The following is a 23240-nucleotide window of genomic DNA, read 5'->3' as shown; positions in this document are numbered from 1 at the left end:
ATGTTGAGACGGGAACGGCAATCATTCAAATCCATCACTGCTGATATCCCTGGATGCTCGGACTTTGAATTCCCTCTCTTGGTTGATTTGTCCGGAGCAGCTGTCCATGGGGTCAGCCTTCTTGAAACCGTCCTGGGAGATTGTGACCACGGATGCCAGTCTGTCAGGATCGGGAGCTGTTTTGGGTGCCAGGATAGCACAAGGAAAGTGGTCCAGGGAGGAGTCTCTCCTTCGATCAACATCCTAGAACTACAAGCAATCTACAATGCTCTGAAGGCTTGGCCTTCTCTGGGGTTGATAAGTTTCTTTAGATTCCAGACCGACCTTACCACCTCGGTGGCTTACATCAAGCATCAGGGGGTACGAGGAGCTCCCTCACGATGAGGGAGGTGTCTCAGATTCTGGAGTGGGCGGATTGGGGAACGCCGGAGATAGATCTCATGATGTCCAGACTCAATTGCAAACTACCTTGATACGGGTCGTGGTCCAGGGATCCCCAGGCAGAGCTGATAGTTGACTTGGTGGTTCCTTGGGGATTCAGCCTAGCTTACATTTTTCCTCCGTTACCGCTTCTACCTCACATAGTGGCACGCATCAAACGGGAGCGGGCCTCGGCCATGCGGATTGCTCCTTCGTGGCCGTGGAGGACGTGGTTTTCGAATCTGGTTGGGATGTCATCCTCTCAACTATGGAGTTACCCTGTTGTCACGGATCTGCTGTCGCAGGGACCCTCTGGATTCTCTGAGGCTGACTGCGTGGAGATTGAACGCATAGTCTTGGCTGAGAGGCACTTTTCAGAAGGTGTGATTGATACTCTAATTCAGGCAAGGAAGCCAGTCACTCCTCACATCTACTATAAGGTGTTGAGGACTTGTCCTGGTGTGAGAAGCATGGATATCCTTGGCATAAGGTGAAGGTATCCAGGATTCTGTCCTTTCTCCAAGATAGTTTGGAGAAGGGTCTTGCCGCTATTTCTTTAAAGGGGCTGATTTCGACATTATTAGTTTTGTTGCACAGGAGACTCGCTGAGCTCCCTGACATTCAATCTTTGGTTCATGCTCTGTCTAGAATCAGGCCTGTCTTTAGACAGCCGGCTCTGCCTTGGAGCTTAAACTTAGTCCTTAAGGTCTTGCAAAGGGTTCTGTTCGAACCTATGCATTTCATAGACATTAAGATTCGGTCATGGAAGGTTCTCTTCCTATTGGCTATCGCATCGGCACGCAGAGTATATGAACTTGCTGCCTTGCAATGTGATCCTCATCTGGTGTTTCATGCGGATAAGGCTGTACTTCGCACTGGGTTGGGGTTTCTCCCCAAGGTGGTGTCTAACCGTAACATCATTCAGGAAATAGTTGTTCCTCTGTGTCCTAACCCTTCCTCCTCAAAGGAGAGGTTACTTCATAATCTGGATATGGTTCGTACCTTGAAGTTCTATCTTTAAGCTACAAAGGAATTCAGACAGTCTTCATCTCTTTTTGTAGTGTATTCTGGGAAGCACAAGGGGCAAAGGGACTCTTCTTTGTGTCTTTGCTTGAGAAGCTTGATTTGTTTGGCTTATGAGACAGCGGGACATAAGCCTCCTCCGGATAACGGCTCATTCCACTAGAGCTGTGGCTTTGTCTTGGGCCTTCAAGAATAAAGGCCTCTATGGAGCAAATTTGTAAGGCAGCTACCTGGTCCCCCTTACACACTTTTACAAAGTTTTACAAATTAGATGTTTTTGCTTCTGCGAGAGAGGTTTTGCAGGCTGTGGTGCCCTCAGACTAGGGTTTGCCTTTTACCCTCCCGGTTTCATTCAGTGTCGTCTAGAGCTTAGGTATATGTTCCCAATAGTAATTAATGAAGCCGTGGAGACTCCTCCCCTTTAGATGGAAAACATAAATTATGCTTACCTGATAATTTCATTTCCATCGAGCGGAGGAGAGTCCACGGCTCCTGCCAGTGTCTCTGTTGGACTGTCCTAAATTTATTCGTCTTCTGGCACCTTTTTTTATCCTGATATTTCTCCTACTGTTCCTGGTTCCCTCAGCAGAATGACTGGGGATAAGGGAAGTGCGGGAGGTATTTAAGCCTTTGGCTGGGGTATGTCTGCCACCTCCTGGAGGCCAGGTTCTTAAAGGGACACTGACCCCAAATTTTTTTTCTTTCATGATTCAGATAGAGCATGCAATTTTAAGCAACTTTCTAATTTACTCCTATATTCAATTTTCCTTTGTTCTCTTGCTATCTTTATTTGAAAAAGGCATCTAAGCTAAGGAGCCAGCCAATTTTTGGTTCAGACCCTGAACAGCACTTGTTTATTGGTGGGTGAATTTACCCACCATTCAGCAAGAACAACCTAGGTTGTACAGCAAAAATGGGCCGACTTTTAAACTTGCATTCTTGCTTTTTAAATAAAGATACCAAGAGAATGAAGAAAATTTGATAATAGGAGTAAATTAGAAAGTTGCTTAAAATTCCATGCTCTATCTGAAACATGAAAGTGAAAATTTGGGTTCAGTGTCCCTTTAATTCTCAATAGTAATGAATAAATCCGTGGGCTCTCCTCCCCGCGATGTATATGAAATTATCAGGTAAGCATACTTAAAATTGCATGCTCTATCTGAATCAAAAAATGTGTTGTTCCAGAGCTTATGGCATCTGCCATTATGGCATCTGCCTGCATATGTAACTGGAGCACTATTGCTGCTCCTGTTCCATATGAAGGCAGATCCCAGATCGTTAGACTGTCTCACAGTCTATAGCGATGGTCTGCTGGTGTGCCGGTGGGAGGTCCATCATTGGAGGGAGTGGGATGGCCCTACACTACAGAAAAAATAAATAAAGGGACTGGGAGTGATGGGGAGCTAGCTACAGAAAAAAGTATTGGGGGATTGGTTCCCTAACAAACTATCCGGGGGGGGGGGGGGGGGCCTACTATACTACAGAAATCTAAAAAAAATAAAAATGGCAGACAGTTGCCGCTACCTAAGACGGCGGACGAGAGGGTTAGAGAGCTGTTTGGTAGGAATCAGGGAGGTTAGAGGGTAAAGGGGGATCCAACACTGCAGCAAATAACATAAACCCTAAACTGCATACTGCACACTGTATGCCAGTACCTAAGATATTGGTGACCCTTTTGGGGTGAGGGAGAGAAGAGAGCAGTTTGTGAGGGATCAGGGGGTGTCAGGTGGAAGGCTAATCTCTACACTAAAGCTAAAATTAAACTTCTTTTTATATATATTCAGGTTGATGACAGTCAAAACATAAATTACATTTCGCCAAACCATTTTATTTTGCTTTGCTTGTGGAATGTACTTTTGGTTTCCCATCAACCTTCTGTCTGCCTTCTCACTGTTTTCTAGACAGTTATAAAATACTGACATTACCTTTCTGTGACAGAGGAGTTTTCACGAGTACGAGAAGAAGTGCCACTGGAGCTCGTTGAAGCCCACATCAAAAAGGTGCAGGAAGCTGCTAAAGCCCTGGGAAAAGTTGACCCTTCATATGGTCTGGAGAGTAGCTGCATAGCAGGGACTGGGCCGGACGAGCCAGAAAAGACTGGTAAGTGTGAGATTCTTTTGCAGTAGTTGGTAAGTGTGAGATTCTTTTGCAGTAGTTGGTAAGTGTGAGATTCTTTTGCAGTAGTTGGTAAGTGTGAGATTCTTTTGCTGTAGTTGGTAAGTGTGAGATTCTTTTGCAGTAGTTGGTAAGTGTGAGATTCTTTTGCAGTAGTTGGTAAGTGTGAGATTCTTTTGCAGTAGTTGGTAAGTGTGAGATTCTTTTGCAGTAGTTGGTAAGTGTGAGATTCTTTTGCAGTAGTTGGTAAGTGTGAGATTCTTTTGCAGTAGTTGGTAAGTGTGAGATTCTTTTGCAGTAGTTGGTAAGTGTGAGATTCTTTTGCAGTAGTTGGTAAGTGTGAGATTCTTTTGCAGTAGTTGGTAAGTGTGAGATTCTTTTGCAGTAGTTGGTAAGTGTGAGATTCTTTTGCAGTAGTTGGTAAGTGTGAGATTCTTTTGCAGTAGTTGGTAAGTGTGAGATTCTTTTGCAGTAGTTGGTAAGTGTGAGATTCTTTTGCAGTAGTTGGTAAGTGTGAGATTCTTTTGCAGTAGTTGGTAAGTGTGAGATTCTTTTGCAGTAGTTGGTAAGTGTGAGATTCTTTTGCAGTAGTTGGTAAGTGTGAGATTCTTTTGCAGTAGTTGGTAAGTGTGAGATTCTTTTGCAGTAGTTGGTAAGTGTGAGATTCTTTTGCAGTAGTTGGTAAGTGTGAGATTCTTTTAAGCGGGAGAGTTTATTGGTTAACTGGATTCAATAGTACAAATCTATTCCTTCTGTCGGAGCTGCTTTATAAGAAGTGCGCTGAATGAGTGCATCATGGTACGTCATCGACTGCATTGTACATTTTCACACATAATATCAAGGATATTTTGTTTTTTTTCTGAATAAGTTAAGCTTTATTTTGTGCTGATGCGTTATTGTTTTGAGAAGTATCACTTTTTGAATTTTTATTAAGTAATTTATACAGCTGGGCAGATCAAATGATGCTCCCGAGGTGCGCAACAGTGGAAGCCCACATATTGGGCCCAAACTTCCATAGATAGTTTTGTCTATTCTACTCTCAAGAGAAGATGATTAGTAAAGTTACTTTGCAAGTTGTGTGGTATGCTGTCTGAATTTTAAAAGAATGTTTGGAATTCATATTCCTTTAACGTAACAAAAGGACTTGTCTTATAAGCAGGCTTGTGCAAATTTTGAAAAGGTTTGGTTTTAGATTTACATTCTTTATAATATTCCAATGTATCCTTGTTAATTTCTGTACTTTGTTTATTTTTTGAGTCATTAATTAACCTATCCCTTAGTATTAATATTCTGTGGCACCAAAATATTTTTGATTTAAATATTTAATTAAAAAAATGTATATAACAACTTGTGCTGTTTGTTTTTTCCTTTTTCTTTAATAAATTAATTTTTTTTCCTATGACATATAGAGTCCATGACATCATTCCAATTACTAGTGTGATATTCAACTCCTGGCCAGGAGGAGGCAAAGAGTGTAACTTCCCTTACCCATAATCCCCAGTCATTCTCTTTGCCTCTGTCAATGGAGGATGTGCGAATTTGGTGTCTGAAGATATTTAATCCTTTTATGGGTACTTTTCCCTGCAAGCAAGGATTGGGGTCTAACTGTGTCCATGTCAATCTCTTTAGTAAGAGTAGTGGGGGCTTTTAGCAGTTAAAAGGCGGCGAGGTTGTCTTTGATTTACTTTTAACACTTTGCTACCCTTTTTTTGTAGAAAGCCAGAGTTGGTTACTCTGCTCTTTATTTTCCTATAGGTGCATGACGGAGTGAAGTACCTGCCACACCTAAGGAGCAGCATCTGTCCTGCAGCTGGGGTCTAAAGTAAGTGCCTTTGCCTTCTTGGTATTGAAGGACAGCAGCACTTAACAGGTTAATCCTCATATGGATCTTTGCTGGGACATAGTAATCTTTCTTAGTTAAATGGACACGGAAACCAAATTATTTCTTTTGTGATTCAGATAGAGCAGCAATTTTAAGCAACTTTCTAATTTACTCCTATTAATTTTTCTTTGTTCTTTTGCTATCTTTGAAAAAGGCATCTAAGCTTTTTTTTTTTTGGTTGAGACTCTGGACAGCACTTTTTTATTGGTGGATGAATTTATCCACCAATCAGCAATAACAACCCAGGTTGTTCACCAAAAATGGGCCGGCATCTAAAGTTTCTTGCATTTCAAATAAAGATACCAAGAAAATGAAGAAAATTTGATAATAGGAGTAAATTAGAAAGTTGCTTAAAATGTCATGCTCTATCTGAATCGCGAAATAAAAAGTTTGGGTTCAGTGTCCCTTTAAGGATTCTTATTGTGGACAGATTTTTGACACTTTGAGTTTGAAATACGCACCGCGTAAGGAGGCCAGTGTGTGGGGAGGGGGGTAAGGAGGCCAGTGGGGGACGGACGGGACGCACCGCATAAGGAGTCCTGTGGGGTGCGGGGGGGGGGGGGACTGATGCACCGCGTAAGGAGTCCTGTGGGGTGATTAGACTGGGAGTTAACATGTCTAGTTTCACTGTGCTAGCCCGCAGAGCTCTGTCGATTAAAATCTTGGCAGGCTTTTGGCTTTACCTTTATAAGGATAAACTCTGTTTGGACCTGGTCTGGCGGAAGTCATTTCTGAGTTTACGGGTGGAAATGGATCTTTCTTTCCTAAGATAGGGAGAGTCAATGGCTTTATTCCTTACTGTTGAGAAATAAAACACCTGGCCACCAGGAGGAGGCAAAGACACCCCGGCCAAAGTATTAAATATCCCTCCCACTTCATCATTACCAGAGTCATTCTTTGCCTTTCGTCACGTTAGCAGGTGGCAGAGAAGTGTCAAGATTCGGAGAGTCCTGAAAAAAGGGTATCTGGCCTTCGAGATAAGGGTTGGATTTTTAAGTAGTCATGTCAACCTTTCGGTGAGAGTATTGTTGAAAGTTAGTCTGGAGATACAGGGAAAGTTTTTCTGCAAAACAATCCAGACTACTGCTAACATCTCCTAAACGATAAATTTTGACGAGTTTCACTGCCTGCTTTCTCTCACTCAAGTCCATGTCAGGAGCGCTGCTATAAGACTGTCACACTTGAGAGGCTGTGTTCTGTTCCACAGCATGGATCCTGGAGGTAAGCGTTTCAAGTCTTACACATAAAATGCTATAACATGGTCACAGTGTGGCTCCTTTATACCTTGATAGGATCCATGGTTAATATCCTCTGAAGGGGGTTTATTGAACAGTTGGTAGTAATTAATCAGTGTAATTATTTACATGCTACTTTGTGTGATTATTTTTTGCCCTGGGCTGATTCTGTGTTTTTGGCTGGAACAAACGGGTTTCACTTTTAAGTTTCACTTTGGTTTTTTGAAAGTATTGCACAGCTCCTATTACTTGTAATGACAGGGAAGTCCTGCATTACACTCCATGTGGGTCTATGTTCATTTCCTCCATTCCGGCTGAGACTTGAACCTGAGGAAAGCGTTTCCTCTTAACTGTCTGGGTCTAGGAGGTGGTGAGTGTCCCAGCCATTGGGAATATAAAGGTGCAGTTTTCTTTAATAAAACATTTTTATTTGTGTCCTGTGGGTATAACCTAAGCTATGGAGAACTCTGACATGTTAGAAGGTACTCCTTCTGTACTAAATCATACCTTTTAATATTGTGTGGAGGCCCTAGTTTTCCCTCCTACTCAATTTATGTTCCACATGCCTTAACACCATTATAAAGTCTAAGAAGGGAGACAAGCCTGCTAAGGCTCTTAGTCCCTCTGACCCGCCTACATCTCAGGACCCGTGTCCCGTGAGATTACTACCCTTGCTACATTATCCACTCCACATGCCATTCCCCGTAGCACATCTAATCCTCCATCTGGAGGGGGCCTTCTTCCTGCAGACTTTGCCGTGCATTTACAAACGGCTGTGTCTGCGGCCCTCGGTGCATTACCTCACTCTAATAAACACAAGAGAGAGGTTAAACATAGCACTCCTGACCCCGGAGTCATCTAAATATTTATCGCTTTTAGCTATTATGTCCCAGTTATCCGATGAGTTAACCTCTGTAGCTTCAGAAGGTGACTTTCTGAGTCGGAGTCCTTAGCGTCTAAGCCTCCTGCTGCGGAGGAACCGTCCTTTAGTTTTAAAATTGAGCACTTGTATTTTTTATTAAAGGAGGTTCTGTCTACGTTAGAGGTTCCAGAGGCCGTGCTGCCTGAAGAAACTATGATACCTAAATTAGACAGAGTTTACAAAGACAGGAAAGTTCCTTTTGACTTTTCCTGTGCCGGTTAAGATGGCCATCTGTGTTGAAATGCTAAAATGATTGTAAGGGTTGTAAAATGTCTTAGTGAATCCTGTGGTATCCTTCTGATCTATTGTTTCATCAGATTTCCAACTGGTTTCCACTTGTCTTGTCACCTCTGAACTGGAACTGTAGGTCAGTGTGCATTTAACCCTTTGTATAGACAAATGTCCCTTAGCATTTCATTATTCAATAATGTCCATGGAAATAACAGTCTGATATTAAAGATAGGTGTGTTCATTAAATACAACACCCACCAAAAACAAATCGGCCTGAAGGGGGGGTGGCAGACTGTCTTTTTTCAGACGCCCGGTTCAAAGACGTACAGGATCCGTGGGTTCTGGATGTGGTATTTCAGGGATACAAGAGAGGCTTCAAATCTCATCCGCCAAGGGGCAGATTCCTTCTCTCAAATCTGTCTACCAGACCAGAAAAAAGGGATGCCTTTCTAGGGTGCGTTGGGGATCTATCCTCCTTAGGAGTTGTTGTCCCGGTGCCTATCGATGAAAGAGGTTTGGGATTTTATTCAAACCTATTCGTGATCCCAAAGAAGGGAACTTTTCGCCCAGTTCTGGACCTAAAGTGCTTAAACAAATTTCTCAGTGTCCCATCCTTCAAGATGGAGACGATAATGTCCATCCTTCCTTTAATTCAGGAAGGCCAGTTTATGACCACTATATACCTGAAGGATGCTTACCTTTATGTTCCAATCCACAGGGAACATTTTCAGTTCCTTAAGTTTGCATTCCTGGACCAGCACTTCCATTTCATTGCCCTTCTGTTTAGCCTAGCTACAGCTGCAAGAATCTTTACGAAGGTTCTGTGAACTTTTCTAGACCTAAAAGTTGCCAAAGCTCAGGGTATTGCAGTAACCGCATACTTAGACGATATTCTGGTGCAAGCACCATCCTTTCGTCTTGCGGAAGAATTTAGTCTCTTCTCAGTCTAGTTCGATCAGATGGATGAAAGAGTTCTTATCCCAAGTACCAGGGAGGAATTTCTGGGTACTATAATAGACTCCATATCCATGAGGATATTTCTAAAAGACCAGAGACGTTGCAAGGTAACTTCGGCATGTCTTCCCCTCCGGACCTCCTTGAGTCCCTCTGTGGCTCAGTGTATGGAGGTGATTGTGTTTTACTGACTGTTTTTATATGATATATTGATTTTTATAAAGTTCCTTTTATCCACTGAAGTCTCCTGTTGTTTTATTGGAACATCCTACAAAAAAAACTTGGAACTGTTCATTACCAGAGTGTATATGTGCTCTGGGCCACTGCAATATACCCAGCAGGCTGCATTAGCACTATAGTGTGCTTCCCACTGTGTGAGTATTCTTCCAAGGGGAGTTGTTAGTGGGAGAATTTAAAGCTAACTGATCTGCACTAGGAGTCGCCCTCTATATATCTTCCATTTGTACAGGTTAACAGAATCGCCTTGGTGGCTTACATCAACCATCAGGGGGGAACGAGAAGTTCCTTAGTGATGAAGGAAGTATCTCAAATTCTGGAGTGGGCGGAGGCCCACAGCTGTTTGCTGTCAGCGATCCACATTCCGGCTGTAGACAACTGGGAGGCGGATTTTCTCATCAGGCAATGCTTCCATCCAGAGGAAGGTCTCTCCATCCCGAGGTGTTTGCAGAGATATGCAGCTAGTGGGGGACGCTGGAGATAGATCTCATGGCGTCCCGTCTCAATACCAAGCTACCCAGGTACTGGTCGAGGGATCCCCAAGCGGATCTAATAGGTGCACTAGCAATGCCCTGGAGGTTCAAACTCATATTTTCTTCCATTACCACTTTTTATTAGTGGTGGTCCGCATCAAGCAGGAGCGGGTATCGGTAATCCTGATTGTTCCATCATGGCCGTGAAGCACATGCTTCGCGGATCTAGTGGGGATGCTCTCATCTCCTCCGTGGCAGTTACCTTGTCGCAGAGACCTGCTGATACAAGGTCCATTCATCAAAATCTAGATACTCTGAGGCTGACTCTGTGGAGATTGATCGTTTAGTCTTAACCAAGAGAGTTTTCTCTGAGAATGTCATTTATACTCTTATTCAAACTCGTAAGCCAGTTACTCTGCGTATCTACTACAATGTGTGAAGGACCTACTTATTCTGGTGTGAAGAGCATGGTTTTTCCTGGCACAGAGTTGTTTGCGAGGATCTTATCTTTTCTCCAGGATGGGCTGGAGAAGGGCCTTTCTGCTAGTTCCCCGAGGGCACAAATTTCGGCCCTGATGGTTTTATTGCACAAGAGACTGGCTGAGTTAGGATCAGACCTGTGTTTAGATATGGGGCTCCTCCTTGGAGCCTAAATCTTGTTCTTCGGGTTTTGCAACAGGTTCCGTTTGAGCCTCTGCATTCTGTTGACATTAAATTGTTATCTTGGAAGGTTCTCTTTTTATTGGCTATTGCCTCTGTGCACAGAGTTTGAGATCTCTTCTTTGCAATTTGGGCCCCCTTATCTGATTTTTTTTTTTTCATGCAGATAAGACATAAGTTTTACGTACTAAATTGGGTTTTCTTCCTCATGTGTCAGATCGCAACATCAATCAGGAGATTGTGGTTCCTTCCTTGTGTCCTAATCCTTCATCGAAGGAACACTTCACAATTGGAATGTGGTTTGCGCCTTGAAGTTCTATCTTCAGGCTACTAAGGAGTTTAGACAATCTTCCTCTTTTTGTTGTCTATTCGGGGAAGCGTTAGGGGCAGAAGGCTACTTCGACTTCCCTATCTTTTTGGTTAAGGAGTGCCATCCGCTTAGCTTAGGAGACAGCAGGACATCGTCGTCCTGAGAGGATAACGGCTCATTCCACTAGAGCAGTGGCTTCCACTTGGGCCTTTAAGAAGGAAGCCTCTATGGATCACATTTGTAAGGCGGCTACCTGGTTCTCCTTTCATACTTTTTTCAAAATTTTAAAAGTTTTATGTTTTTGCTTCAGCTGACGCAGCTTTTGGAGAAAAGATTTGCAGGCTCTGGTGCCCTCAGAATAGGGTCCTCCTCTTCCTTTTTGTTCCCTCCCGTTATTCATTCAGTGTCCTCTGGAGCTTGGGTATAGTTTTCCCTAACAGTAAAGAATGAAGCCGTGGACTCTCCCTATCTTAGGAAGGAAAACATCATTTATGCTTACCAGATAAGTTCCTTTCCTTCCGGATAGGGAGAGTCCACGGCCCCGCACATTTTTTCTGGTCTATGGGCGGTCCCCTATTTTATTCTTCTGGCACCATTTATACCCTACTTTTCCTTGTTCCCTCGGCAGAATGACTGGGGTAATGAGGAAGTGGGAGGGATATTTAAGCCTTTGGCTGGGGTGTCTTTGCCTCCTCCTGGTGGTCAGGTGTTTTATTTCCCAACAGTAAGGAATGAAGCTGTGGACTCTCCGTTTCTGGAAGGAAAGGAATTTATCTGGTAAGCATAAATTGTTTTCCTACCTCAGGACAAGAATAGACCTAGAGGTTGACAGAATTCTAATTGTTGTTGCTTTTGCAACTTTAAGATATGGAAATCCTCTTCCAGACCAATCAAGGTCCACTTGGAAATCCAGCCAGCCCTGGAACAAAGAAAACAAATCTAAAAGCCTTCAGCTGACTCTAAATCAGTATGAAATCTCTGCCCCCGATCAGAGTTTGGATCAGGTGGGGGGCAGGCTTTCTCTTTTTCGACAGGCTTGGATATGCAATGTCCTAGGTCCATGGGCTGTGGTATAGTATCCCAGGGTTACACAATAGGATTCAAGTATTACCCTCCAAGGGGCAGATTCCTCCTGTCTAGTTTATTCTCTATCCAGGTAAAGAGGGAGGCCTCCTTAAATTGTGTGAAGGACCTATCCTCCCTGGGAGTTATTGTACCAGTCCCTGTAAAGAATAAAGGTCTAGGATTCTGTACAAATCTATTTGTGGTTCCCAAAAAGGAGGGATTTTTTTTGTTGTCTAATCCTGGACCTAAAGTATCTAAAAAAAAGTTCCTCAGGGTTTCGTCCTTCAAGATCTAAACTATTCGATCCATTCTACCATTGGTCCAGGAAGGTAATTTCATGACCATAGACCTAAACGACACGTATTTACATGTTCCCATTCACAGGGATCATTTCCAGTTTCTAAGGTTTGCCTTTTCTGGACATGCATTTCCAGTTTATTGCCCTTCTGTTTGGTTTTGCCGCTGCTTCCAGATTATTTACAAGGGTTCTGGGAGTCCTATTGGCAGTGATCGGATCCCAGGGAATTGCTTTGGTACCTTATCCAGACGTCATCTTGTTTCAAGCGTTGTCTTTTCAACTAGCAAAATCTCATATGGAGATGTTGTTTTTTCTACATTCCCATGGGTGGAAGGTGAATCTGGATAAGCGTTTCCTAGTTCCATCTTCAAAGTGTGTTTCCTAGAGACAATCATAGATTCCTTGTCCATAAAGATTTTTCTGACGGAAATCAGAAAATTCAAACTTCTTGCTTCCTGCCTTTCCCTCCAGTCTGCATTTGATCCATTAGTGGCTCAGTGCATGGAGGTGATTGGTCTGGTGGTGGCTTCCATGGAAATATTCCTTTTGCTTGGTTCCATCTGCGACCGCTGCAGCTTTAAATGCTCCGTCAATGGAACGGAGTCCATTCAGATTTATCGCAGAGGATACATCTGGACCTCCTAACAAGAGACTTTCTCTCGTGGTGGATTTCACAGGAACATCTGTCTCGGGGCACTTGCTTCCTGAGACCTTCCTGGGCGATTTTGACTGCGTACGCCAGTCTGTCAGGCTGAGGAGCTGTTTGGGGTTCTCTGAAGGCTCAGGGCCTGTGGTCTCGGGAAGAGTCTTCTCTTCCCATAAATTTCTTGGAATTGAGAGCAATCTATGCCTTGTCAGGGTGGCCTCTTATTGTTAGTCCGGTTTAACAGAATCCAGTCTGAACTTTAGAAATATTGGGGTGGGGGATTGCAGAGTCTGATATTAAATCTCAGGTGTCTCTTGTATCTATATATGTGGGACTCAGCCTCTAAGTTATCTTAAAGAGACATCTGATGCAGTGAATTGGTTACAACAAGCATTCAACAACTAGTTAAACTAATTGTAATAGAGGATACAATCCAGTTTAAGAAAAGAAAACCAATACAGCAATAGTATAGTACTAGTTAACTCTGCTGATGCGAAAGTATATTTTAATTAAAATAGTTCCATTCATACAATTAAACTTTATTAAATCAACAAGGAACTCACACACACTCAAATAACAGAGCTGAAAGAATAAAAGCACTTAAACTCTGTTGATTGCACTATGGCAATAAAGTATAAGAACCAATATTTAGAGTATCACCCAGTCCTCTGTCAAAATTTAAAGTGTTTAAATATAGACTAAGCCCTTACAATCCGAGGGCTAATTATTTGTATCATTACACTATTAAAGAACAGAGGCTGGGAAGGCTATAGTAGGTTCAATAAGGCATATTTTCAACAAGAGTAAGCAAGTTAAAAAACGAACAGGAGAGACTGAGCTACCCCTGTCGGACCCCCTCTGAGGAAGCGTTTGTGAAACGCACGTCAGGGGTCCGACAGGGGTAGCTCAGTCTCTCCTGTTCGTTTTTTAACTTGCTTACTCTTGTTGAAAATATGCCTTATTGAACCTACTATAGCCTTCCCAGCCTCTGTTCTTTAATAGTGTAATGATACAAATAATTAGCCCTCGGATTGTAAGGGCTTAGTCTATATTTAAACACTTTAAATTTTGACAGAGGACTGGGTGATACTCTAAATATTGGTTCTTATACTTTATTGCCATAGTGCAATCAACAGAGTTTAAGTGCTTTTATTCTTTCAGCTCTGTTATTTGAGTGTGTGTGAGTTCCTTGTTGATTTAATAAAGTTTAATTGTATGAATGGAATGGAACTATTTTAATTAAAATATACTTTCGCATCAGCAGAGTTAACTAGTACTATACTATTGCAGTATTGGTTTTCTTTTCTTAAACTGGATTGTATCCTCTATTACAATTAGTTTAACTAGTTGTAGAATCCAGTCTGACATGATCACCTCAGTGGTTTACATCAACACCAGTGAGGAACTCTTGAGTTTCTTGGCCATGAAGGAAGTGACTCGCATTCTACAGTGGGCAAAAGTATACGATTGTCTCCTGTCTGCCATCCACATTCCAGGAATGGACAATTGGAAAGCGGATTTTCTGAACATAGAGACTTTTCTTCCGAGGGAGTGGACTCTCCAGGATAACCCTAAGGGGGGGGGGGGGGGTTCTGGAGTTGTATCTGATGGCGCCTCGTCAAAACGCCAAGCTTTCAAAGTACGGTTCTAGGTCTAGAGATCCTCAAACCGCCAGCATCTAAACTTACATTCTTGTATTTCAAATAAAGATACCAAGAGAATGAAGAAAATTTGATAATAGGCGTAAATTAAAAAGTTAACTTAAAATGTCATGCTCTATCTGAATCACGAAATAAAAATTTGGGTTCAGTGTCCCTTTAAGCTGGGGGATTGCCTTAATTAGTGCCATTGTTTATCAATTAATTGTAATATCTGGTATGCATATAATAAATTAGCAGTGAGGATAGCCTGGGAAGTTATGCCCTAAAATTATGCCAAAGTGAAGGTTTTTGTTTGTGCGTGAGTACTACAAAGCCACACAGCAGGTAGCACTGTATAAAGGTGCTTCTCTCTAGGCCCAGGCACCGACCCTCCAGCCGCGTATATAAAGTCTGGGGGCTTGGTGGGAGGGAGACGGTGGCTGCTGCCTTTCTAAGACTTCTTCCTCTCGATTTCTCCGACCAAACCGTTCAGTTCTTTACACTTTTCATTGTATGCAGGGGGAGGGTGGGGGGTTAAGTGCTGGGGAGCACAGCTGACAGTGCCCAGGAGCCCATAAGAGGCTGAGATGAGTTGCATACAGCCTTGGTCCGGGACAGCCACAGTGCCAGTTCCAGTTCAGACTACACAAGTACCAGACAGCAACTGCCCAATTGGGGCCCATGTAGAAGAGCTGGGGACAGTGACACAGATGGACTGTGACACCAGCTTCCAGGGACAATCCCAAGTGACTGTAAGCAATACACCGGAAGTGGCTCCTCCCCTAACACCCCTAGGCTTTTCATGCCTGGGGATTGAAGTTTCCACTAATAGGCCACACATTGTCCCCTCTGTCAATATCTGGCGCCTTCTGTACTGTTAAATGCGCTAGCAGCCTAACACAGTAGGGACAATGTGCGGTGTTTCATGACCCCAAACATTTTATTGCAAGTGTCCAGTAAAATTGGGAACTGCCTTATCGGAAATGTAGTTTGGAGCATAGACACAACATTATAAGGGGTGAGACTGCAGCCCTGCTTGCCTGTGGGGCTATAAAAATACTGGCTGTCTGGTGCCCAGAACTAAATGTCCCAGCTGTTGCGTGATACAAATCACACAACCCCTAAAGTTTCTGCTTATTGTGATTGGAGAAAGAAAATTAAATTTCTCCTACATTAGTGTGTCCTGTCCACGGCTTCATCCTTACTTGTGGGATATTCTCATTCCCTACAGGAAGTGGCAAAGAGAGCACACAGCAAAGCTGTCCATATAGCTCCCCCTCTGGCTCCGCCCCCCAGTCATTCTCTTTGCTGCTCTGAACAAGTAGCATCTCCACGGGGGTGGTAAAGAGTATGTGGTGTTAGTTGTAGTTTTTTATTTCTTCTATCAAGAGTTTATTTTAAAATAGTGCCGGTTTGTACTATTTACTCTACAGCAGAAAGTGATGAAGATTTCTGTTGAGGAGTATGATTTTAGCACCAGTAACTAAAATACATTGCTGTTCCCACGCAGGACTGTTGAAACCAGAGAACATCAGTTGGGGGGAACAGTTTGCAGGCTTAACTGCTTTCAGGTATGATCAGTCATTTTTCTAACAAGACCATGTAATGCTAGAAAACTGTCAGAAATTCCCTCTGGGATAGGTAAGCCATTTTTTCTTAGACTCTCTATATATATTTTTTCTTAGGGCTCTATGCTGGTTGACACTATTGTGGGCTTTAAAATCGATTGCTTTTTAGCATGTTTTTCACTATAAATAAGGTGTTTTTTCAGACTTTAAAACACTTTTGGGGTTTAATTTCGGCCTGGCACTTATTTGGACACCTAAATCTAGTCAAAGGCCCCTCCACTCTGGAATGAAGAGGGAGGAGGCCTCATTTTCAGGCCTCAATTGCGCAGTTGATTTTGCCTAGGCAGTCCATGCAGCTTCATGTGGGGCATCAGAAAGGACTCCAGAGAGGCTTAATTCCTACTAAAATAATCCCTAAGAAAGGTAAAGGCTACAGGGGAAGCTGGGGCTAGTTCTGTAGTGTGTTAACCGGTTAATAACTTTTATTAGCTCTGGTTTGGGCATTAAGGGGTTAATTGGTCTGAAAATTTTTCAAAGCATTAAGGCTCTGTGGTGAAAATTTCATTAAAATCGGATGTTTATTTCATGGTTTTTTGATGTTTCAGTAATAATGTGTTATTATTTAAAGAGACAGTAACGTTTTTGTCAAAAATAATTTTTATTGCATTGTAGTTCTGTTTAAGCCTGTCAAACATGTCTGAATCTTCAGATAGACTATGTTCTGTATGTCCAAAGGCCAAGGTGGTTCCCCCATTAAATTTGTGTGCAGTGTGCCATAGCGTCCAACCAGCTTAAGGACAGTACAATCACACTTAAAAATATAGCCCAAGATGATTCTTTAGCTGAAGTGAAGATAGCTTGCTTTCCTCTCCTTCTGTGTCAACACCAGCTATGCCCGCGCAGGCGCTGCCCAGTACATCTAGCGCACCAATTGCGATTACTATACAACAATTAGCATTTTTTAGCCAAACGGCCAGCCTTTCCTAGGAAGCGTGATTGCTCAGTTTTAAACACAGACAATGAGCAAGCAGACGCAGAGGATAATTTATCTGTAGTGCCCTCACATCAAGCTGACTTGGCGGTGAGGGAGGGCCTGTCTGAGGGAGAAATTTCTGACAGGAAAAGTTTCTCAGCAGGCAGAGCCTGATACCATAACATTTAAATTTAAGCTAGAACACCTCCGCGCCCTACTTAAGGAGGTCCTAGCTGCACTTGATGATTATGATCCTTTGGTGATCCCAGAAAAATTGTGTAAAATGGACAAATTCCTAGAGGTCCCAAAACACACTGATGCGTTTCCGATACCTAAGATGGCAGATATAGTGACTAAGGTTTCCCCCTCCTATATTTAAGAAAATGTTCCCCATTGTTGACCCCAGAAGGGACGCATGGCAGACGGTCCCTAAGGTAGAGGGGGCAGTTTCAATGTTAGCTAAGCACACCACTATTCCAATAGAGGACAATTGCGCTTTCAAAGATCCTATGGATAAAAAATTAGAAGGGTTGCTTAATAAAATTTTTGTTCAGCAAGGTTTCCTTCTTCAACCAATTTCGTGCATTATTCCTGTCACCACGGCGGCGTCTTTTTGGTTCGATGAACTAGAAAATTCGCTCCAGAAGGAGACTCCATATGATGAAGTCATGGACAGAATTCACGCACTGAAGTTGGCTAATTCCTTTATTTTAGATGCCGCTTTTCAATTAGGTAAATTAGCGGCGAAACATTCAGGTTTTGCAATAGTGGGGCGCTTTGGCTAAAATCTTGGTCGGCGGATGTGTCGTCCAAAACAAAATTGCTTACTATTCCTTTCAAGGGTAAGACCCTATTCGGGCCAGAATTGAAAGAGATTATTTCAGACATCGCTGGGGGAAAGGGCCATGCCCTTCCACAGGATAGACCTTTCAAAGCAAAAAATAAGTCTAATTTTCGTTCCTTTCGCAATTTCAGGAACGGACCGGCTCCTAGCTCTACAGCCTCTAGGCAAGAGGGTAACACTTCCCAGCCCAAACCAGCATGGAAACCATTGCAAGGCTGGAACAAGGGGAAACAGGCCAAGAAGCCTGCTGCTGTTACCAAATCAGCATGAAAGGATAGCCCCCGATCCGGGACCGGATCTGGTAGGGGGCAGACTCTCTTTGCTTAGGCTTGGGCAAGAGATGTCCTAGACCCCCGGGGCTTTAGAGATTATCTCTCAGGGGTATCTCCTAGAATTCAAGGACCTTCCTCCAAAGGGAAGGTTTCACATGTCTCGCTTGTCTTTAGACCAGACAAAGAGACGGGCATTCTTACATTGCGTAGAAGACCTTTTAAAAATGGGAGTGTTACACCCAGTTCCAAAAGCAGAACAAGGACTGGGTTTTTACTCAAACCTGTTTGTAGTTCCCAAAAAGGAGGGAACGTTGAGGCCAATTCTGGACTTAAAGATCCTAAACAAATTCCTCAGAGTTCCATCATTCAAAATGGAAACAATTCGAACTATTTTACCAATGATCCAGGAGGGTCAATACATGACTACTGTGGACCTAAAGGATGCATACCTGCATATTCCGATCAACAAAGTTCACCATCAGTTCCTAAGGTTCGCCTTCCTGGACAAGCATTATCAGTTTGTGGCTCTTCCCTTCGGATTGGCCACTGCTCCAAGAATTTTTACAAAGGTGTTAGGATCCCTTCTAGCAGTGCTAAGGCCAAGGGGCATTGCGGTAGCACCTTACTTAGACGACATCTTAATTCAGGCGTCGTCCTTCCACAAAGCGAAGGCTCATACGGATATTGTTCTAGCCTTTCTAAGGTCTCACGGGTGGAAGGTGAACGTAGAAAAAAGTTCTCTGTCCCCGGTCACAAGGGTTCCCTTCCTGGGAACAATAATAGACTGGGTAGAAATGAAAATCTTTCTGACGGAGGTCAGGAAGTCAAAACTTTTAAATGCTTGTCGAGTTCTTCATGCCATTCCTCAGCCTTCTGTGGCTCAGTGCATGGAGGTAATCTGTCTAATGGTTGCGGCAATGGACATAGTCCCTTTTGCCAGAATTCATCTAAGACCATTGCACCTGTGCATGCTCAAGCAGTGATATGGGGGATTATGCAGATTTGTCTCCCCAGATACAAATGGACCAGAAAACCAGAGACTCGCTCCTCTGGTGGTTGTCTCAGGATCACCTGTCTCAGGGAATGAGTTTCCGCAGACCAGAGTGGATCATTGTCACTACCGACGCCAGTCTCTTAGGATGGGGCGCGGTCTGGGACTCCCTGAAAGCTCAGGGTCTATGGTCTCGGGAATAATCTCTTCTCCCGATAAACATTTTGGAACTGAGAGCGATATTCAATGCGCTCCTGGCTTGGCCTCAACTAGCGGAGGCCAAATTCATAAGATTTCAGTCGAACATCATGACTGTAGCGTACATCAATCATCAGGGAGGAACAAAGAGTTCCCTGGCGATGAGAGAAGTATCCAAGATCATCAAATGGGCGGAGGATCACTCCTGCCATCTATCTGCAATTCACATCCCAGGAGTAGACAACTGGGAGGCGGATTATCTGAGTCGTCAGACTTTCCATCCGGGGGAGTGGGAACTTCACCCGGAGGTTTTTGCCCAGTTAACTCAACTATGGGGCATTCCAGATCTGGATCTGATGGCGTCACGTCAGAACTCCAAGGTTCCACGCTACGGGTCTAGGTCCAGGGATCCCAAGGCGACATTGGAAGATGCCTTAGTGGCGCCTTGGTCGTTCAATCTATTCTCCTCCCCAGGCTAGTAGCCAGGATCAAACAGGAGAAGGCTTCGGTGATTCTAATAGCTCCTGCGTGGCCACGCAGGACTTGGTATGCAGACCTGGTGAATATGTCATCGGCTCCACCATGGAAGCTACCTTTGAGACAGGACCTTCTAGTACAAGGTCCATTCGAACATCTAAACCTAGTTTCTCTTTAACTGACTGCTTGGCGATTGAACGCTTGATTCTATCTAAGCGTGGGTTTTCGGAATCAGTTATAGATACTCTGGTTCAGGCCAGAAAGCCTGTAACCAGGAGAATTTACCATAAGATATGGCAGAAATATCTCTATTGGTGCGAATCCAAGGGTTACTCATGGAGTAAAATTAGGATTCCAAGGATTCTTTCCTTTCTCCAAAAGGGATTGGAGAAAGGTCTGTTAGCTAGTTCTTTAAAAGGACAGATATCTGCTCTGTCTGTCTTGTTGCACAAACGTCTGGCAGCCGTGCCAGATGTTCAGGCGTTCGTACAGGCGTTAGTCAGAATCAAGCCTGTCTACAGACCTGTGACTCCTCCATGGAGTCTAAATTTAGTTCTTTCAGTTCTTCATGGGGTTCCGTTTGAACCTTTACTTTCCATAGATATTAAGTTACTATCTTGCAAAGTTTTGTTTTTGGTTGCTATTTCTTCTGCTAGAAGAGTTTCTGAATTGTCTGCTTTGCAGTGTAATTCACCCTATCTGGTGTTTCATACAGATAAGGTAGTTTTACGTTCCAAGCCTGGTTTTCTTCCAATAGGAATATTAACCAGGAAATAGTTGTTCCTTCTCTGTGTCCTAATCCAGTTTCTAAAAAGGAACGTTTGTTACACAATCTAGATGTGGTTCGTGCTTTAAAATTCTATCTAGAAGCAACAAAGGATTTCAGACAGACATCTTCTTTGTTTGTCGTCTATTCTGGTAAGAGAAGAGGTCAGAAAGCTACTGCTACCTCTCTTTCCTTCTGGCTAAAAAGCATCATCCGATTGGCTTATGAGACTGCTGGACGGCAGCCTCCTGAACGAATGGGCTTTCAAGAACGAGGCTTCTGTTGAACAGATCTGTAAGGCAGCGACTTGGTCTTCACTGCATACATTTGCAAAATTTTACAAATTCGATAATTTTGCTTCTTCAGAGGCTATTTTTGGGGGAGAGGTTTTCCAAGCAGTGGTGCCTTCCGTTTGTTACCTGACTTGTTCCCTCCCTTCATCCGTGTCCTAAAGCTTTGGTATTGGTTCCCACAAGTAAGGATGAAGCCGTGGACCGGACACACCAAATGTAGGAGAAAACAGAATTTATGTTTACCTGATAAATTTCTTTCTCCTACGGTGTGTCCGGTCCACAGCCCGCCCTGGCATTTAGTCAGGTTTAACATTTTTTATTTTTTTGTACACTACAGTCACCACTGCACCCTATGGTTCTCCTTTTTCTCCTAACCGTCGGTCGAATGACTGGGGGGCGGAGCCAGAGGGGGAGCTATATGGACAGCTTTGCGCTGTGCTCTCTTTGCCACTTCCTGTAGGGAATGACAATATCCCACAAGTAAGGATGAAGCCGTGGACCGGACACACCGTAGGAGAAAGAAATTTATCAAGTAAACATAAATTCTGTTTTTGAAATGTCAGGAAAAAAATCTACTAATTTGAAATTCAAGACAAGTGCGTTTGCATTGTCTGTTTATTATTTATTGGTTATACAATTCCAATGTATTTAATGGTCCTTTATGCTTATGAAATGGAGGATCTTAATCTCCAGCACTTATCTGCACCATAAACTAAAACACAGTACTGGAGGCAAAAAGCACGAGATGCTGTATGTCTCATTTGCATATTTTACCCATGGTGCATTGGCATCAATGTATACAGCTTAGTTCTAGGGAAATGCAAGCGGACTAATTGCCTATATAATAATTTTAGTGGCTCTTTGTTTATGAAATAGAGATCAGAGATTTATATACTAACATCACTTAAATAAATTTAACCCATTATGGGCAAAACTATTTAGATTTTAATGGCCATTTAACTGTTAAATCTCTTGCTAGCAGAGGCACCTGAAGAAGACAAGGTAGAAACAGAAGCTCCAGAGGTGCCAAATACAGCAAATACTGACAAGGTAAGTGGGCGCCATGTCACCCTTTACTTTCACAATGTATGTTTCCTTTAGCCTTGATAGAGAAGTGTTTAATTTTGGTTAATTATGCATTACTAGGTTTGTTTAGATGCTACAGATTTACTACTTTTTGTTGTGACTTTTTTTTTTTATATTTTAAACTTATTTTGAACTTGAAAATAACTGCTATAAAATAGAGTGGAGAGGGGGTAATTGATTCTTAGCAACCTAACATCTTTATTGTTGATGGAAATGTCAGTCATTTATTCACCATTCCCATACTGGAGTGTTAATTGTGTTTGGCACCCAATTGTTTTGTTTTTTGTTTTTTTTTTAACAGTCCCCCCACCTCTCTTTGTTGGATGTCAAAAGGATATTTTAAATTAATTGTATGCCATGTAAGCTGTCCATATTATCCAGTGAGAAATCTGTGCACAGACATGCATATCCTATTTCCTTATCAGTCTGGGACATATATTTAAAATAAAAAAATCTGTTCCCAATTATCTGTTTTAGCTGCTGGAGTTTATTAAATTGTTTGCTCCTTTAACTTTATTGTGGTGTTTGAAATAGCTTATTTTAACTTTTGCTGAAAATTTCAACACTGCAGCAAAGGGTATAGAAAATATATGTACACTAGAAACCGCAGCATAAATCAGGCTTGTGGTGTTAAGACTTAATCAGCCTCTTGCCTGAGTACATTATGATTATGATTTCTTCTCGCAGGCTGAAGTTAAAAATGAAAAGGAAGATGAGCCAGAACCTGCTGAGAAGACTGAAGGAGGAAATGAAAAACAAACGGAGGAGGAGGAGGCTGAACCTATGGAGGAAGAAAAGACAGGTATTGTTTTGATGTGCGGTGCTTCCTGGGGTATAACTGCTGGCTTCTGAAAAATGTCTTTTCTCTTAAGTGTATCCAGTCCACGGATCATCCATTACTTGTGGGATATTCTCCTTCCCAACAGGAAGTTGCAAGAGGATCACCCACAGCAGAGCTGCTATATAGCTCCTCCCCCAGCTGTAATACCCAGTCATTCTCTTGCAAGCCTCAACCAAGATGGAGGTCGTAAGAGGAGTGTGGTGTTTTATACTTAGTTTATTCTTCAATCAAAAGTTTATTTTTAAATGGTGCCGGAGTGTACTGTTTATCTCAGGCAGTATTTAGAAGAAGAATCTGCCTGCGTTTTCTATGATCTTAGCAGAAGTAACTAACCATGGCTGTTCTCACATATTCTGAGTGGTGAGGTAACTTCAGAGAGGGAATGGTGTGCAGGTTTTCCTGCAATAAGGTATGTGCAGTTAAAATATTTTTCTAGGGATGGAATTTGCTAGAAAATGCTGCTGATACCGAACTAATGTAAGTAAAGCCTTAAATGCAGTGAGAGCGACTGGTATCAGGCTTATTAATAGAGATACATACTCTTATAAAAATGTAATATAAAACGTTTGCTGGCATGTTTAATCGTTTTTATATGTATTTGGTGATAAATCTTATTGGGGCCTAGTTTTTTTCCACATGGCTGGCTTGAATTTTGCCTAGAAACCGTTTCCTTAGGCTTTCCACTGTTGTAATATGAGTGGGAGGGGCCTATTTTGCCGTTTTTTTGCACAGCAAAAATTACAGACACAGACATCCATCTTCTTCCTGCATGATCCAGGACATCTCTGGAGGGCTCAAAAGGCTTCAAAGTCGTTTTTGA

General features: G+C 42.7%; 1 protein-coding gene across 1 annotated transcript in view; it reads left to right on the top strand.

Annotated features, from left to right (window-relative positions):
- The window catches only part of SMARCC1 (SWI/SNF related, matrix associated, actin dependent regulator of chromatin subfamily c member 1), a gene marked incomplete in the record, with an annotated part of 306811 nt that overhangs the window by 200345 nt on the left and 83226 nt on the right, over positions 1 to 23240 (top strand). Inside the window, 3 exon segments of the mRNA XM_053713684.1 lie at positions 3382 to 3543; positions 21473 to 21543; positions 22267 to 22381. Coding sequence (XP_053569659.1) covers positions 3382 to 3543; positions 21473 to 21543; positions 22267 to 22381 — 348 coding nt within the window.

This window comes from Bombina bombina, chromosome 5, assembly GCF_027579735.1.
Source record: "Bombina bombina isolate aBomBom1 chromosome 5, aBomBom1.pri, whole genome shotgun sequence".
Lineage (NCBI taxonomy): Eukaryota > Metazoa > Chordata > Amphibia > Anura > Bombinatoridae > Bombina > Bombina bombina.
Note: the sequence above shows the minus strand (reverse complement) of the source record. Positions and strands in the feature narration are given on the sequence as shown.